Source organism: Stegostoma tigrinum, chromosome 21 (genome assembly GCF_030684315.1).
Source record: "Stegostoma tigrinum isolate sSteTig4 chromosome 21, sSteTig4.hap1, whole genome shotgun sequence".
Classification (NCBI taxonomy): Eukaryota; Metazoa; Chordata; class Chondrichthyes; order Orectolobiformes; family Stegostomatidae; genus Stegostoma; species Stegostoma tigrinum.
In genome coordinates, this window is record NC_081374.1 from 279,314 (window position 1) to 296,434 (window position 17,121).

Here is a 17,121-nt window from a genome sequence, read left to right on the forward strand (position 1 = left end):
GATTGTATTCACTGATCGACTTACATTGCCTGTGAGGCACATTACATCTCACCTCAATATCCATCACTTTGTGCTTCACTCTGTTCCCTTGAGTGAACGTCTGTTGCTGGCTACCACACCCAGGACAAGTGAACTGATTTGGGACAGGTTACTGGGCTCAAACAGCACAGATATTTCTCAATACATTTGGGAAAGTGCTTCTGAGCGCACACAGCACATGAGTGTGCAAGTGTACAAATCGGGGCTGTTTGCTCAGGAGGGTGAGGATGTCTGTGCTGAAGGTGAATCTATAGTGGTTGAGTTTGTATCTAATGAGAGTGTGTATCTGTTGAGGGTGTGTGTATCAAGGGTCAGCGTGTGACTGTTCAGGGCACGCTGTAAGGGTGTGTCGTTTGAGGGATTAATGTGTCAAGGGGGTGTGGTTGCGGACTGAGTGCAGCTGGTGTGTATCCTATTGTGATGTACATTTTAGATCAGTCATGGAGAAAGGAATTCCTGTTAATGAAAGGTTGGAGCCTACTGAGTGATAGCTGGTACCTGGAATGAATTTATAAAAGAGACAGTAAACCTGTTGGGTATATTTCTTTTTTATAAACTTCAATCTGCTTCATTGATGGATTCGAGAGCTGGAACTCAAGTGTCGGACAGATTGAGTTTGATTCTTGATGGTATCAGTGTAACATACAAATCAGGAGCAGGCCCATAAGAGCAGAATTAGGCCAGTCAGCCAGTTGAGTCTGCTTTGCCAAGCAGTGAGATTATATCTGATCTGATAATCCTCAACTTCACTTCATATTTTTATATTGTGAATAACGCACTGATTTCTGTGGCCCTCCACTAGTTACAGGTTACTCTCTTTAAAATGTCCTCTTATAACAAATTTCGATCTTCTATTATTTAGCCAATCTTATGTCAATGTTAATATACTACTCCAACACCCAGGGCTCTTATTTTAAATCGCCTAACATGTGGACCCTTACCAAACACCTTTCTAAAGGAAAGTTCTGTATGCATTCTGTATGCAGGTTCTTCACCCAGAGAGTTGTGAGCGCATGGAACAGTTTGCCAGTGGTAGTCGTGGAAGCAGAGTCATTAGTGACATTTAAGCGACTGCTGGACATGCACGTGGACAGCAATGAATTAAAGGGAATGTAGGTTAGGTTATTTTATTTTTGGATTAGGATTATTCCACGGCACAACATGGTGGGCTGAAAGGCCTGTACTGTGCTGTACTTTTCTATGTTCTATGATCTATGTTCATTTTACCCATCACTTACTCTCAAGACTAGAACAGAACGTTGATATTGATTAAAGCATTCTCTACACTCTTAAACTGAAAGTCCCTCTATACCATTCTCAAACATTGCTGGGACAAGGACAGCATGGAGTTTGATCCAGAGTAAAGCTCCCTTTATTCATTCCCACTCTTCAGACCCCTGTTTTAAGGACCACTTTTTTTTTTGGACTGTAAACGAGGATGGAAGTTAGACAGCTAGAACAGTAGACAAATGGATGACAGATGCAGTATCATTTGGATAAATGTGAGGTTATTCACTTTGGAAGCAAAAACAAGAAGGCAGATTACTACCTGACATAGCTGTAAACTGGAAGAGGGGGAATGTGCAGTGGGACCTGGGTGTCCTTGTGCACTACTCACTAAAGGTAAGCATGCAGGCACAGCAGGCTGTAAAGAAGGTAAATGATGCGTTGGAACAAAGAACAAAGAAAATTACAGCACAGGAACAGGCCCTTCGGCCCGGCAAGCCTGCGCCAATCGATTTGTCTAAACCTGTCCTCTATTTTCTAAGGGTCTGTATCCCTTTGCTCCCTGCCCATCCATGTACCTGTCCAGATACATCTTAAAAGACACTATCATGTCTGTGTCTACCACCTCCGCTGGCAACGCGTTCCAGGCACCCACCACCCTCTGTGTAAAGAACTTTCCACACATATCTCCCATAAACTTTCCTCCACTCACTTTAAACTCATGATCTCTAGAAATTGAGGCCCCCACTCTGGGAAAAAGCTTCTTGATATCCACCTTGTCTATAACCCTCATGATTTTGTAGACCTCAATCAGTGCCCCCCTCACATTTTTCAAATGAAAATAATCCTAATCTACTCAATTTTTCTTCATAGTTAGCACCCTCCATATCAGGCAACATCCTGGTGAACTTCCTCTGCACCCTCTCCAAAGCATCCACATCCTTTTGGTAATATGCTGACCAGAACTGTAGGCAGTACTCTAAATGTGGCCGAACCAAAGTCTTATACAACTGTAACATGACCTGCCAACTCTTGTACTCAATACCCCATCCGATGAAGGAAAGGATGCCATATGCCTTCTTGACCACTCTATTGACCTGCATTGCCACCTTCAGGGAACAATGGACCTGAACACCCAGATCTCCCTGTTCATCAATTTTCCCCAGGGCTGTTCCATTTACAGTATAGTTCGGTCTTGAATTAGATCTTCCAAAATGCATCACCTCACATTTGCCCGGATTGAACTCCATCTGCCATTTATCTGCCCAACTCTCCAATCTATCTATATTCTGCTGTAATCTCTGACAGTCCCCTTCACTATCTGCTACTCCACCAATCTTAGTGTCATCTGCAAACTTGCTGATCAGACCACCTATACCTTCCTCCAAATCATTTACATATATCACAAACAACAGTGGTCCCAACACAGATCCCTGTGGGACACCACTGGGCACAGGTTTCCAATTTGAGAAACCCCCTTCCACTACACTCTGTCTCCTGTTGCTTAGCCAGTTTTTTTATCCATCTAGCTAGCACACCCTGGACCCCATGCGACTTCACTTTCTCCATCAGCCTGCCATGGGGAATCTTATCAAACGCCTTACTGAAGTCCATGTTTGAGATCTACAGCCTTTCCCTCAACAATCAACTTTGTCACGTCCTCAAAGAATTCTATTAAGTTGCTAAGACATGACCTTCCCTGCACTAAACCACATTGCCTATCACTGATAAGCCCATTTTCTTCCAAATGGGAATAGATCCTATCCCTCAGTATCTTCTCCAGTAGCTTTCCCACCACTGACGTCAGGCTCACCGGTCGATAATTACCTGGATTATCCCTGCTATCCTTCTTAAACAAGGGGACAACATTAGCAATTCTCCAGTCCTCCGGGACCTCACCCGTGTCTAAGGATGCTGCAAAGATATCTGTTAAGACCCCAGCTATTTCCTTTCTCGCTTCCCTCACTAACCTGGGATAGATCCCATCCAGACCAGGGACTTATCCACCTTAATGCCTTTCAGGATACCCAACACTTCCTCCCTCCTTATGCTGACTTGGCCTTCATTTGGAGAGGTTTTGAGTACAGGAGCATGGATGTGTTGTTGCAGTTATACAGGGCCTTGATGAGACCACACCTGGAATACTGTGTGAAGTTTTGGTCTCAATTTCTGGAGAAGGATAGTCGTCTTATAGAGGGAGTGCAGTGAAGGTTTACCAGGCTGATTCTGGGGATGGCAGGTCTGACGTATGAGGAGAAGTTTAATTGGTTAGGATTATATTTGCTGGAGTTCAGAAGTTTGAGGGTGGAATTCCATAGAAACCTATAAATTTCTAACAGGATTAGATAGTGTAGATACAGGAAAGATGTTCCTGATGACATAGAGATTGCAGAGCCAAAGGTCATGTCTATAAATATGGAGTAAACCATTTAGGACTGAGGTAAGAAATTTTTTCACCAAAATAGTGGTGAGTTTGTGGAATTCATTACCACATAAAGCAGTCAAGGCCAAAACAAGATATGATATGTAAGTATCAGAGGCAAATGACCTACCTCTATTTCTATTTTCTATGTTTCTAAGACTGAAAAACTACAAGAGATGTACAACTCCTAACATTCAAGTGGCATGTACTTTTAACTGTGCTATAACATGTTGTTTTCTGATCGAGTTCAGTTGTTACTTTGACACAGAGTGGCATGACAAGGCTTCAAATTATGGAAAGAGGGCCTGATGATAACCCTCAGACTACTGAACTTCAGTTTTCTACAAATCAGTAGGTACAGAGCAGACAGAGAATCTCTCCATCTGGCTCTTTATCACTCGCTCTCTCTCTGTATTTTTCTCTCCCCCTGCCCCCCCTCTCCCTCTCTCTCCCCCTGCCTCTCTCACTCTCCCCCCCAATCTCTGTTTCTGTCTCTCTTTCTCTCTCTCTCTCCCCCCCATCTATCTCTCTCCCCCCCCATCTATCTCTCAACGCCCCCCCCCCATCTATCTCTCTCTTTCTCTTCCTGTCTCTCTCTCTGTCCCACCCACCTTGTCTGTCTGTTTGTCTCTCTCTCTCTCTCCCTGCCTCCCTCTCTTTCCCTTGTCTGTCTGTCTGTCTGTCCCTGCCAACTGTCTCTCTCTCTATCTCTCTCTCTCTCTCTCTTTTTCCCCCCTCCCCCCAGTCTTTCCCTCTCTTTCCTCATCGCTCCCTCTCTCCCCTTGGCCCTCTCGCTGTCGCCTCCCTGTCTCCCTTTCCCTCCCTTGTCTCTCTGTCTCTCTCTATCTGTCTGTCTCTCTGTCTGTCTCTCTCTCTCTCTTCCATCCAGCGTCTCTTTCTATCTCTGCCTCTATGTGTGCCTGTCTCTCCCTCTGTATCTGTTTCTCTCTCTCTCTCTCTGTCTCTCTCTGTCTCTCTCTCTCTCTCTCTGTCTCTCTCTCTCTCTCTCTCACTCTGCCTTCCCCCACCCCCATGTCAATCTCCTCCTCTCCCCTTCTCCCTCTCACACCACCACTCCCCCTGCCTCCACCCAGCCCCCAAACCCTGGACTTCCAATTTTCCTACCAGTTATTCATTTTCCCATAAACTGCTCAGTCTGTTAGATCTATATAAAGTCACACTGCCATTTCATAGAGCACTAAATCTCAGAAAAAAAACTTGCTATTCATTGGGCAATTCTCAGTTTATTCTGAGAACTTTAACTCTGAATTAACCTCTGATCTCCTGTTCCTGAAAACCACAGTGAAATATACCCGAAGAACTTTTTGAAATTCAAAAGCAAGTTTGAATAATAACTTTTCCTCATCTCTGGTTGGGCCTCAGTTATTGGCATGGGCATCAGGCCTTTCGAAGGCACAGAATCATTTTACCAGGATGGTCCCAAGAATGAGGGACTTCAGTACTGTGCAGAGATGAGGAATTTGGGCTTGGTCTCCTTTGGGTGATTTAATTGAAGTATTCAGATTACTGAAAGATGAAGCGAAATGTGAGAGACTTGTGGGCTGAAACCTTAATGGGTATGTTTTGGCAATGTGAGCTCGAAGCAAGAGCTTTACCATATAGAGTACATTTCAAAATTTCCTTTCACATCTTAGTAATCTCTTGGGAGCCCAGCTGTCTGTTGCCATTGCAGTCTTCCATTGGCTCTGACTCAACATTAGGTATGTCAGGTGGGAAGATTTTTTCCCCTGTTGTGTCCACAGGGTAGTCAGGGAAACCAAGATTGAATAATTTACAAGTTGTAAAATAAAGAAGAGTGAAAGGATTGGATTAGAACATCGTGCATTATAGCACAGTACAGGCCCATTGTGAAACCAATCTGAAGCCCATCTAACCTACACTATTCCATTATCATCCATATGTTTATCCAATGACCATTTAAATGCCCTTAATGTTGGCGAGTCTACCACTGTTGCAGACAGGGCATTCCGTGCCCTTACTACTCTCTGAGTAAAGAACCTACCTCTGACATCTGTCCTATATCTATCACCCCTCAATTTAATGCTATGTCCCCTCATGCTAGCCATCTCCACCCAAGGAAAAAGACTCTCACTGTCCACCCTTTCTAATCCTCTGATCATCTTGTATGTCTCTATTAAGTTGCCTCTTAACTTTCTTCTCTCTAACGAAATCAGCCTCAAGTCCCTCAGCCTTTCCTCATAAGACCTTCCCTCCATACCAGGCAACATCCTGGTAAATCTGCTCTGCACCCTTTCCAATGCTTCCACATCCTTCCTATAATGCCAGAACTGTATGCAATACTCCAAGTGCGGCCGCTGCAACATGACCTCATGGCTCAGAAACTCAGTCCCTCTACCAATAAAACCTAACACACCATACACCTTCCTAACAACCCTATCAACCTGGGTGGCAGCTTTCGGGGATTAGGGGCCCTGTTATGTCTCACTGGTAGAGTCCTTGTACCTGGAATGGGAGGTGCAGGTTCAAGTCCCACCTGTTTCAGAGGAGTATAAGAAAACCTCTGAATAGGGTCATTGATTTAAAAAAGATGTCTGATAGAGTAATGAAAAATTCAAGGTGATTAAAGAAAGCTGTTTTGAGAAAATACTATGCTCACCTCCAATGTACTAGTTTCAAAATGTTCAGACAGACACAGGGTCACTGGACCAGAAACGTTCACTCTGTTTTCTTGTCCACAAATGCTGCCAGACCTGCTGAGCTTTTCCAGCAACTTTGTTTCCTGATTTACAGCATCCGCAGTTAGAACATAGAACATAGAACAGTACAGCACAGAACAGGCCCTTCAGCCCACAATGTTGTGCCGACCATTGATCCTCATGTATGCACCCTCAAATTTCTGTGACCATATACATGTCCAGCAGTCTCTTAAATGACCCCAATGACCTTGCTTCCACAACTGCTGCTGGCAACGCATTCCATGCTCCCACAACTCTCTGCGTAAAGAACCTGCCTCTGACATCCCCTCTATACTTTCCTCCAAACAGCTTAAAACTATGACCCCTCGTGCTAGCCATTTCTGCCCTGGGAAATAGTCTCTGGCTATCAACTCTATCTATGCCTCTCATTATCTTGTATACCTCAATTAGGTCCCCTCTCCTCCTCCTTTTCTCCAATGAAAAGAGACCGAGCTCAGTCAACCTCTCTTCATAAGATAAGCCCTCCAGTCCAGGCAGCATCCTGGTAAACCTCCTCTGAACCCTCTCCAAAGCATCCACATCTTTCCTATAATAGGGCGCCCAGAACTGGATGCAGTATTCCAAGTGCGGTCTAACCAAAGTTTTATAGAGCTGCAACAAGATCTCACGACTCTTAAACTCAATCCCCCTGTTAATGAAAGCCAAAACACCATATGCTTTCTTAACAACCCTGTCCACTTGGGTGGCCATTTTAAGGGATCTATGTATCTGCACACCAAGATCCCTCTGTTCCTCCACGCTGCCAAGAATCCTATCCTTAATCCTGTACTCAGCTTTCAAATTCGACCTTCCAAAATGCATCACCTCGCATTTATCCAGGTTGAACTCCATCTGCCACCTCTCAGCCCATCTCTGCATCCTGTCAATGTCCCGCTGCAGCCTACAACAGCCCTCTACACTGTCAACGACACCTCCGACCTTTGTGTCGTCTGCAAACTTGCTGACCCATCCTTCAATCCCCTCGTCCAAGTCATTAATAAAAATTACAAACAGTAGAGGCCCAAGGACAGAGCCCTGTGGAACTCCACTCACCACTGACTTCCAGGCAGAATATTTTCCTTCTACTACCACTCGCTGTCTTCTGTTGGCCAGCCAATTCTGTATCCAAGCAGCTAAGTTCCCCTGTACCCCATTCCTCCTGACCTTCTGAATGAGCCTACCATGGGGAACCTTATCAAATGCCTTACTGAAGTCCATATACACCACATCCACAGCTCGACCCTCATCAACTTTTCTAGTCACATCCTCAAAAAACTCAATAAGGTTTGTAAGGCATGACCTACCCCTCACAAAGCCGTGTTGACTGTATTTGATCAAGCCATGCTCTTCCAGATGGTCATAAATCTTATCCCTCAGAATCCTTTCTAACACCTTGCAGACGACAGACGTGAGACTTACCGGTCTATAATTGCCGGGGATTTCCCTATTTCCTTTCTTGAAGAGAGGAATTACATTTGCCTCTCTCCAGTCCTCAGGTACGACTCCAGTGGAGAGCGAGGATGCAAAGATCTTCGCAAGTGGGGAAGCAATTGCATTTCTCGCTTCCCAAAGCAGCCGAGGACAAATCTGATCCGGGCCTGGCGACTTGTCAATCTTAATGTTTGACAAAATTTTCAGCACATCAGCTTCGTCTACCTCTATCCATTCCAGCATGCACACCTGCTCTTCAAAGGTCTTCAAAGTTCTTTTGGCTTTTATTTAGCATTGCTAGAGTTTGGTTCGTTTAATTCCTGATTCTGACATGAAATTCCTTAGTGTTTTCCAATGTACAAAACTAGTCTCTTTGCAATTATTTGCTCAGAGATGGAATTAAAACCCCCACAACTGACATTGTCCATAAATTCTGCAGCAGTGACATCAGTGTTTAAGTTAAGCATGTTTAGAGAATAACAGATGGAAGTGACCCTATAAGGAAACATTGTCACTTTTCTGGGTGTTTTAATACTTTGGATGATCTGCCATTAATTTCTTTCTCAGGAACTTCTGCTGTTCTGCAATGTGACCACTACAAGGAAGGTATTACAATTGAGACCCAACCATATACTCCCGCCCCATCAAAATTCAGATGTGTACCCGCCCACTCCCCACTGACACCCGACTGTCTACCAGTGCTCTTTTGAAACCCAGCCATGTTCCCAGCCCCCACCATTGAGATATAGCCCTGCCCCCCACCCCTGACTCTCCTATTGACACCAAGCTCTGTAACCCCGCTCCCCATTGAGACCTAACCTTGTCCCCCCACACTCTCCTATCAGCACCAATCCTGTGCCTTCAATTCCTCATATCTCAGAATTCCAGGCACCTTATCTCTCTTTTTCCTCTCACAACCCACTGCCAACACCCCCCCACCCCAAAACAAAAATAGGGGCATTAAGGCACCGATTCTCATCTTGGAATACGGGCTGGTTGTTGATTGAGAAGTATGTGTTTCTGGGTGCAGCATCAGGCCAGTGAATACTCTGCATGAATGTGGGGTCTGTGATCTTGATATTTACCATTTATGGATCTAACTTGTGATTATTTTGTAATTAGGGTTGTCAAGGAGAAGAATCTTGCACCTACATCAATATCAGGAGTCGAAAAATATTCCAGAAACTGCGCCATCTTTGAAAGTTCTTGCCTCTGCTCCTCATTTATGAAGCTTTGCCTGTAGGTCTGCCCAATGCCGAAAAACAGTAAAGTTACGCAGCGAGAGCACAGCAATGATCCTGTCACAGAATCTGTCGCTGACCTGCTCGCTGGAGAGGAGCCTGTGGACTATAAACGCAGTGTGCTGAATGTGGGAGGCATCCCTGTGACAAAAGACCAGGATGGAGGGAACACAATCGAGAATGATGATCGCCCAGTCTGGAACAATAAGCTACAGTACATCCTTGCCCAGATTGGCTACTCCGTAGGCTTGGGAAATGTCTGGCGTTTTCCCTATCTTTGTCAGAAAAACGGTGGAGGTAAGGAGGCCTCAGGATCTATTCACTTTTAGCGTCATTATCTGTAGCTAAGATCCCCAGTCTTTGAGGACCCAGGAATGGAGAGAAAGGTAGCATGAGATAGGGCCTTTAATCATCAATGAATTAGGCTAGTGTGGAGGTAATTTGGGATGCAGTAGTGATTGGAGGCTGAGGGAGGTAAGGGGGAGGACTTGAAATCTCCCATGGTTTAGTGATCCTGGGTGAAAATGTTTTGGATTGGAGAACAATGCAGTGAGTCAGTTTGAACAGTGGGACGTGGTGAGTAACGCAGAGGGTGATTGTGACTTGGTGAATACCAGAGGAAATTTTGGAGAAAGAATGACTAAGGATATTGTTAAAATGGGCTCGTAACTAAGAACACGAAGATGCTCGAACTGTGAAGAGTTCATATGTGGCTAAGAGCTAATCTGGATGTGGTTATTTGTATATTACTGAATAAATATGATTGAGTAACAATGCTAATCATGGGAACTCAATTTATTTGCACATTATGTACATTTGTAGATAATATGTCAATAAGCAGACTATGAAGGTTGTTCATCATTTGTGCATTTTTTTCTTGGTTAGAGTTCTAGCTATCTGCTAAAATAAAGTGTACAAACATAGGTGCAAATACTGGAAGTGGCTCTATGGTGACCAACAACAGAGACAGGGACATATCCTATTCAGCACGAACAATCGAATGCCCCAGGCCTGCAGAGGAAAGCAAGCTGAACCAATAGTCAACAGTTACAACAGGACAAAGAGCAGGCAACATTTTGTGTTTGGGAGGGAGGGATTGAGACATGTTCAGGACTTCTTAATGATGGGTGAAGCTTTCTGGCTTCAGATCAAATGACACTTTAGCACAAAGTCAAGCCCCAGAGAATTCTGGGCAGGCTTTTTCTGTGAAGTTGTGTGTGGCTGGGAAGGGGAGTCAGAAGACTTGATGGGGCATGTCGTGCTCTGTCTCTCTCACTCTGGCTCTCACAGTCCCTCACCCTCTTGCTGTCGCTCTCACTCTGGCTGTGCCTCACCCCCTGGCTCTGGCTGTGCCTCACCCTCTGGCCCTGGCTGTGCCTCACCCTCTGGCCCTGGCTGTGCCTCACCCTCTCACAGTGCCTCCCCCTCTCACTGTTCCTCCCCCCCTGGCCCTGGCTGTGCCTCACCCCCTGGCTCTTGCTGTACCTCCCCCTCTCACTGTGCCTCACTCGCTGGCTCTCGCTGTGCCTCACCCCCTGGCCCTGACTGTAGTTCATGTTCTCACTATGGCTCTCACTTTCGCTCTGGCTCTCCCCCTCACACATTTATCCACTCGCTGGACATTTAAGGATGGAAGGATCTGGACACTGGAGAGCTAATCAGAGGCTGTCTAGTTTGAAAGTAGCAGTAGGCTTTCATCACGAGAGATGGAGGAGGGGGGGTGTGAGAAAAGAGGAGGTTGAGAGGGAGAGAAAGAATTTGGCATTGATACAGGAGTATGTGGAATGACAGGGGTGGTGGGATTCGTTTAGGGAAATAAAGGGCTATGGAGAGATCAGGTCAGTGGGATAAATTGGAGATAAATGTGAGGAGAATAGATAAAAATAGGTACCATTCTGGAATTTATTTCCTGTTTTGCTGCTCCTTGCTGTCTATTGCAACTGATACTGCTGTTGTGAAACTAGGTCAATGTCTGATCATGTGCTTTAATGCAACTCTGCAATCTGTAACTGAGCTTTCTTCACTGTTGGGCGTCTTCATGTCTCCCAACCTTCTGGAAATTTTCTGCATACAATTTGTGCAGTAGATATCGTGCAGCATTTACTGAAGAAAGGCTTTGTCGTAATTTCCTCTATCACGCTTCTGTTTATGTGCTCTTGTAGCTTTTTGCATTATAGTTTTATTTCTATTTGTATTAATTGACAGGGTATGGCCAAGGCTGGTTGGTGCTGTATTTACTGCCCGCCCCTAGTTGCCCCTTGAGAATGTGGGGGTGAGCTGCTTTCTTGAACCGCTGCAGTCCATGTGCTATGGGTTGACCCACAATGCCCTTAGGAAGGGAATTCCAGGTTTGTGACCCAATGACACTGAAGAAACAACAATATAGTCTCAAGTCAGGACAGTGAGTAATTTGAAGTTTACCCTTGTCCTAAAGTGGTCGTGGGTTGGAAGGTGGTGTCAAAGGATCTCTACCAAGCTGCTTGAGTGTTGTTGGAGCAGCACTTACCCAGGCAAGTAGAGTATTCTGTCACATTCCTGACTTGTGCCAGATGATGGATAGGCTCTGTGGAATGAAGAGATGACTTAATCACTGCAGGATTCCTAGTCTTTGACCTGCTCATGTAGCCGTAGTACTTAAATGGCTCACCCAGGTGAGTTTCTTATGCAATGTAATCTTCAACAAGCATCGCAGGAAACAAAATAACGGTTAATCGGTATTTTTCAGGCTAGAGGAAGGATGGTAGTGGAGTTTCCCAAGGGTTTGCGTTGGATCCTTGCTTTTCCTGATAAAGAGTTATACAGCAGAGAAACATGCCTGTCAGCCCAACTCACCCATACTGATCAGGTTTCCCAAAGTAAACTCATCCCGTTTGCCTGTGTTACGCCCATCTGCTTCCAATCTTATTCTATTCGTGTACCTGTTCAAGTGTCTTGACCTGCCAGAGGAAGTGGTAAAGGTAATTCTACATATCAACTAACCACACTGAACGAAAAAGTTGCCCCTCAGATCTCTTTCAAATCTTTCCGCTCTCACCTTAAACCTATGCTGTATAATTTTGGATTCCCCTATCCTGGGAAAAAAGCCATGGGTATTCACCTTATCTATTCCCCTTGTGATTTCATAAACCTCTATATGGTCACCTCTCAGCCTCCTAGGCTCCAGGGAGAAAAGCCCCAGACTATCCAGATTCTCTTCATAACTCAAACCTTCTAGTCTTGGTAACATTCTTGTAAATATTTTTTGTACCCTTTCCAGTTAAATAACTTGCTTCCGATAGCAGGACGACCTGAATTGAACACGGTATTCCAAATATGGCCTTGCCAATGTCTTATACATATGTAACATGATGTCCCAACTCCTGTAATTGGGGCTCTAATCAATGAAGGCAGGTGTGCCAAATGCCACCTTCACTACCCTGTCTACCTATGATTCCATTTTCAAGGAACTATGTACCTGCATCCCTAAGTCTCTGTGTTGGACAACACTTCCCAGGGCCCTACCATCAACTGTGTGAGTCCTACCCTGGTTAGTCTTGCTAAAATGCAATACCCCACATTTATGTGAATTAAACTCCATCTGCCATTCCTTGGCCCACAAATAATCTAGTTCTTGGTGCACACGTGACAGTTTCAATGTGAATGACAAATTGTAAATTGTGAAGAGAATTTCTAAAGGACATTGACAAGTTAGGGCAATGGGTGGATAAATGGCAGATGAAGTTCACTTTGTAGAAGTGTGAGGTGATGCATTTTGCTAAGAAGAACTTCGAGAATATAGGGTACTGATCTTAAGGGTGTGCCACAGCATAGAGACTTGGACTTATATATACAAACATCATCAGACGTAGTAGAAAAGTCAGTTAAAACAAACAGTATTTTGGTGTTCATAAGGAGGGGCATAGAGCGCAATAGTTTGAAGTCTATGATGAACTTGTATAAGACACTGATTAGACCTCAGATGGAGTATTGTGTACAGTGCTGAGCATCAGGACATTGGAGGGATGGGAGTAGGTTGGCAAGTGTTTGGAAGAGGTTTACAAGAATAGTTCTAGGGATGAGGAATTTGAGTTATGAAGAAAGATTGGAGAAATTGGAACTGTTTTATTTGGAGACAAGATTTGAGAAAAGTTTTCAAAATCATGAGGGATCTAAATTGAATGGATAGGGAGAATCTGTTTCTAATTGTAAACAGATCAAGAACCAGTGGGCACAGTTTTAAAGTGTGTTGCAAATGTGCGAGTGCAAAGTGAGGGGAGAAAAAAAAACTTTTTCCACTCAGTGGGTAGTTAAGGTATGGAACACAGTGCCTGAAAATGTGGTGGAGGCAGGTTCAGTTGAGACCTTCAAGAGAGCATGGTTTCTATCCAAATAAACACTCAATGTGCAGGGCTATGGGGAGAGAGCAAGAGACTGGCACAGTGTTACAATGCTCAGAGAGCAAGTGCATCATGATGGGCGGAATGGCGGCTACCTATATTGTGACAATTCTGTAATCACTGCCAAGGTTATTAGGCTCAGCTGCAAAGAACAGTGAGAAGCAGAAAAGAAATTAGTCAAAGGCTACAGAATGGGAAACCCTCAGTACTTACATTAGCTGAAAATGAGTAAATTTAAAGAAATCTAGTGAAAGAAGAAATTTCAGGGAAAGGTGATGATTTAAAAGAACCAGAATTCAGTGACAAAGCTATGGTTTCAAAGGGAAGATTTAGAAACACAGCAACCAAGGATTTTCCTTCAAAAACAATCATGACACAGAAAGTGCTTGGTATTGTAGGGTATGAAAGGCAGGAAAACATGTATTTTACCGAACAAAAAGCTCAAAAACTCGATCTCATCTGCAGTAAGCAGGGAACCCCTCAGAAAAAACAAGTTAGCCAATATTTTGATCAATGAGAGGTGGGAAAACCCTGACAAAGGTAAGAAAATGAAGTAATCAGTACAAAGAAACAGTATTACAAAGAACGGATTGAGAAAGCTTGAAATCAGTTAATTATTCCAGAACAGCCAGTAATACAATGTAAAGCTTTATTGAAGAATTCAATACAACATTACAGAAATAGTTATTTTAAAAAACTGTAACATTGCTATGTCAAGACCTTAACGGCCTCTTCAGTCATAACCAACAGATTTAAAACAATATTTAAATTATACAGACTTACAAAGAAACTTCTGTAATAATAAGAGATAGCAGGAACTGCAGATGCTGGAGAATCTGAGATAACACGGTGTAGAGCTGGATGAACACAGCAGGCCAAGCAGCATCAGAGGAGCAGGAAAGCTGACATTTCGGATTAATTCAGATTAATTTGAATATAGAGAAGAAAGGAGAAAAGAAACAGGTTCTTCTTGGTGTATCCAAGGTTAGGGAAGAAATGCACAAAATGTAAGATTGGATTTCATGGGCGAAACAGTTCTTAAGATACAGCATAGTCTCAAAAATTCAACACAAAGACTGAAGCTGAACCCTTACATTAGCTATAAGAGAGCTGTTGAATATTGTCAACATGGAAAAAGTCACAGACTTCATAGGACTGAGGAAATGTTCAATCCTCTCTCTCCTAAAACTAAACAGTCAATGGAATGAAAGAGAGCGCTGAACGAGCAGTGAGAATTCAGTAATTGGACTGAGGTCTCAAACAGTTTACTTCACCAGTCAAGCTACCACAATGAGTGATTGAATATGTCCAATCTGACCAACTCTTCAAGAAATATAACCTATGGATGACAACCCCATGCAACTTTCAGAATATTAAAACTATGATTTATGTTATACTCAGAGATAGGAAAATCTGCAGATGCTGGAGTCAGAGATAACACATTGTGGAGCTGGAAGAACACAGCAGGTCAGGCAGCATCAGAGGAGCAGGAAAGATGATGTTTCAGATCGGGACCCTTCTTCAGAATTGGGGGGGGGAAGGAAACTCAAATAAATCGAGAGAGGAGGGTGGAGCTGGGCAAGGTAGGTGAGACAGTGATAGATGAGTGTGGGTAGGCACTGGTGGGATTGGTCAGTGAGGTGGGAGGAGCGCATAGGTAGGAGAGAAGATGGACAGGTTATGTCAGGTCAAGGAGCTAGCTATGAGAGGGAGGGTTGGCCATAGGATGAGACCAGGGGTGGGAGGATTTTAAAACGGTGAATTCTATGTTTAGGCCATCAGGCTGTATGCTCCCGAGGTGGAATATGAGGTCCTGCTCCTCCAGTTTGTGGGTGGTGTCATTGTGACACTGGAGGAGGCCCAGGATGGACATGTCACCCAGGGAGTGGGAGGGGGAGTTAGAATGGTTGGTGACTGGAAGGTGTTGCCGTTTATCACGTACAGAGCGCAGATGCTCTACAAAGCAGTATCTGAGTCTCTACGTGGTCCCACTGATGTAGAGGAGCCACATTGAGAGCAGTAGATACAGTAAACAACGTTGACAGATGTGTAGGTGAACCCCTGTCTGATATGACCACTGGAAAGAGTCACATGTTTTCACTTCTTTTGTCATAAATACAATTTCTCATTTCTGATCACTTTCTAGCAAATCTTTAATGCTTCATTTCCCAGTGTTTGTAAATCTTCCCATGGCCTCAGTATCTTTGTAATTTCCTTCAATCTCTCAATTTATGAAATCCTGGCACTGGGTTCTGGAATTGTTATTTTAAATCTCGCCACCTCTCTCTGCATTTCTTTAACATAACTAATAGTCACTTACATTAATATCTCCTCTTATGACATGAAGTTAAATTTTATTTGCTTAACACTGATGAATGAATTCATTCATCCATGTTAATGAATTAGCCTTTGTTGTCATGTGTACTCAAATGAGTGAACACACAACTATGTGTTACAGACTTGAAAGACCGACATATAAAAATCCAGCGTAAGATTAAGGAAGTTTTATTTTTAAAAGGTACTTGAAATTTAGTCTCTTCACCAAGTCTGTGCCAGCACTGAGGCTCTAAACAGTCTGAGCCGAGTCTCTTGATCACACTGACCATCACGCCTCGAGGCCTCGTGTCCACTCTCCCAGACTCACCAACAACAATCTTCAGTCTCCTCCATTCGCTTCTGCATTAGTTTGAGTTAAAAGTTTGAAAAAAAGATAGAAAAAAGGAAAAACAACAGGCAGGGCAGAGGAGCTCTAACTGAGACATTTTCCTCTGCTGCCATCTTGAATATTTTGGATATTTTGTTGTATCAAAGATGTCTCGTCAATCCAAGTTTCTGTCAATGAAGATAAATCCAGAGCTGCACACAATCATCCAGCTGGAACCTAACAATGTGAGATAGAATCACAGGTTTCAAAATTAAGTTAAGCAATATTATATTTCTCCAGTAGAGAACTGACTGTAGAGGACCTCACTATAGTATGTGACAGGCATCATACAGTGCTCTTACGGCATTCTGTTAATGCCTAGCTGAAAACAAACGTTGACCACGCATCTTGAGATTTTGATTTTATTTGTTTATGGGTATTGTGGCTAGCATGTATTGCCCTGAGTAGCTGGGTAGGGAGTTTTTGACTTATGTTGCTTCAGTCAGAGCTACAGTGCTGTTAGGGAAGGAATTCCAGGATTCTGACCCAGGAACAGTGATAAAATTCCAAGTCAGAACAGTGAGTGCCTTGGAGGGGAACTTGAAGGGGGTGGTGTTCCCATGCATCTGTTGCCCTTGTCCTTCTAGATGGAAGCAGTTACATTTTGGAAGATGCTATCGAAGAAGCCTTGGTGATTTTCTTCAGTGCATCTTCTACATGGTATGCACAGCTGTTATTGAGTGTTGATAGTGGAAGGAATATTTGTTGATGTTGTGCCAATTATGTGGGCTGTTTTTTTTCATGAATGGTGAAAAAATTCTTGAGTGTTGCTGGGACTATGAGCGAGGAGTGCTCCATCACATTCCTGGTTTGTGCCTTGTAGATGGTGAGCAGACTTTGGGTAGTCAGAAAGTGAGTTACTCATTGATAGTATTCCTAGTGTCTGACCTATTGTTGTAGACACAATACCTACGTAACTAGTCCAGTTCAGTTTCTGGTCAATGGTAGTCATCCTGAGGAAGTT

General features: G+C 43.8%; 1 protein-coding gene across 2 annotated transcripts in view; it reads left to right on the top strand.

The window, feature by feature from the left end:
* slc6a17 (solute carrier family 6 member 17) overlaps positions 1-17,121 on the top strand; it is an 86,632-nt gene that overhangs the window by 30,153 nt on the left and 39,358 nt on the right. For both annotated transcript variants that reach the window (XM_048553418.2, XM_048553417.2), the window contains exon 2: positions 8,959-9,374. In XM_048553418.2, the coding sequence (XP_048409375.1) occupies positions 9,089-9,374 (286 nt within the window). In that variant the 5' untranslated portion in view covers positions 8,959-9,088. The remainder of the gene's footprint in view (positions 1-8,958; positions 9,375-17,121) is intronic.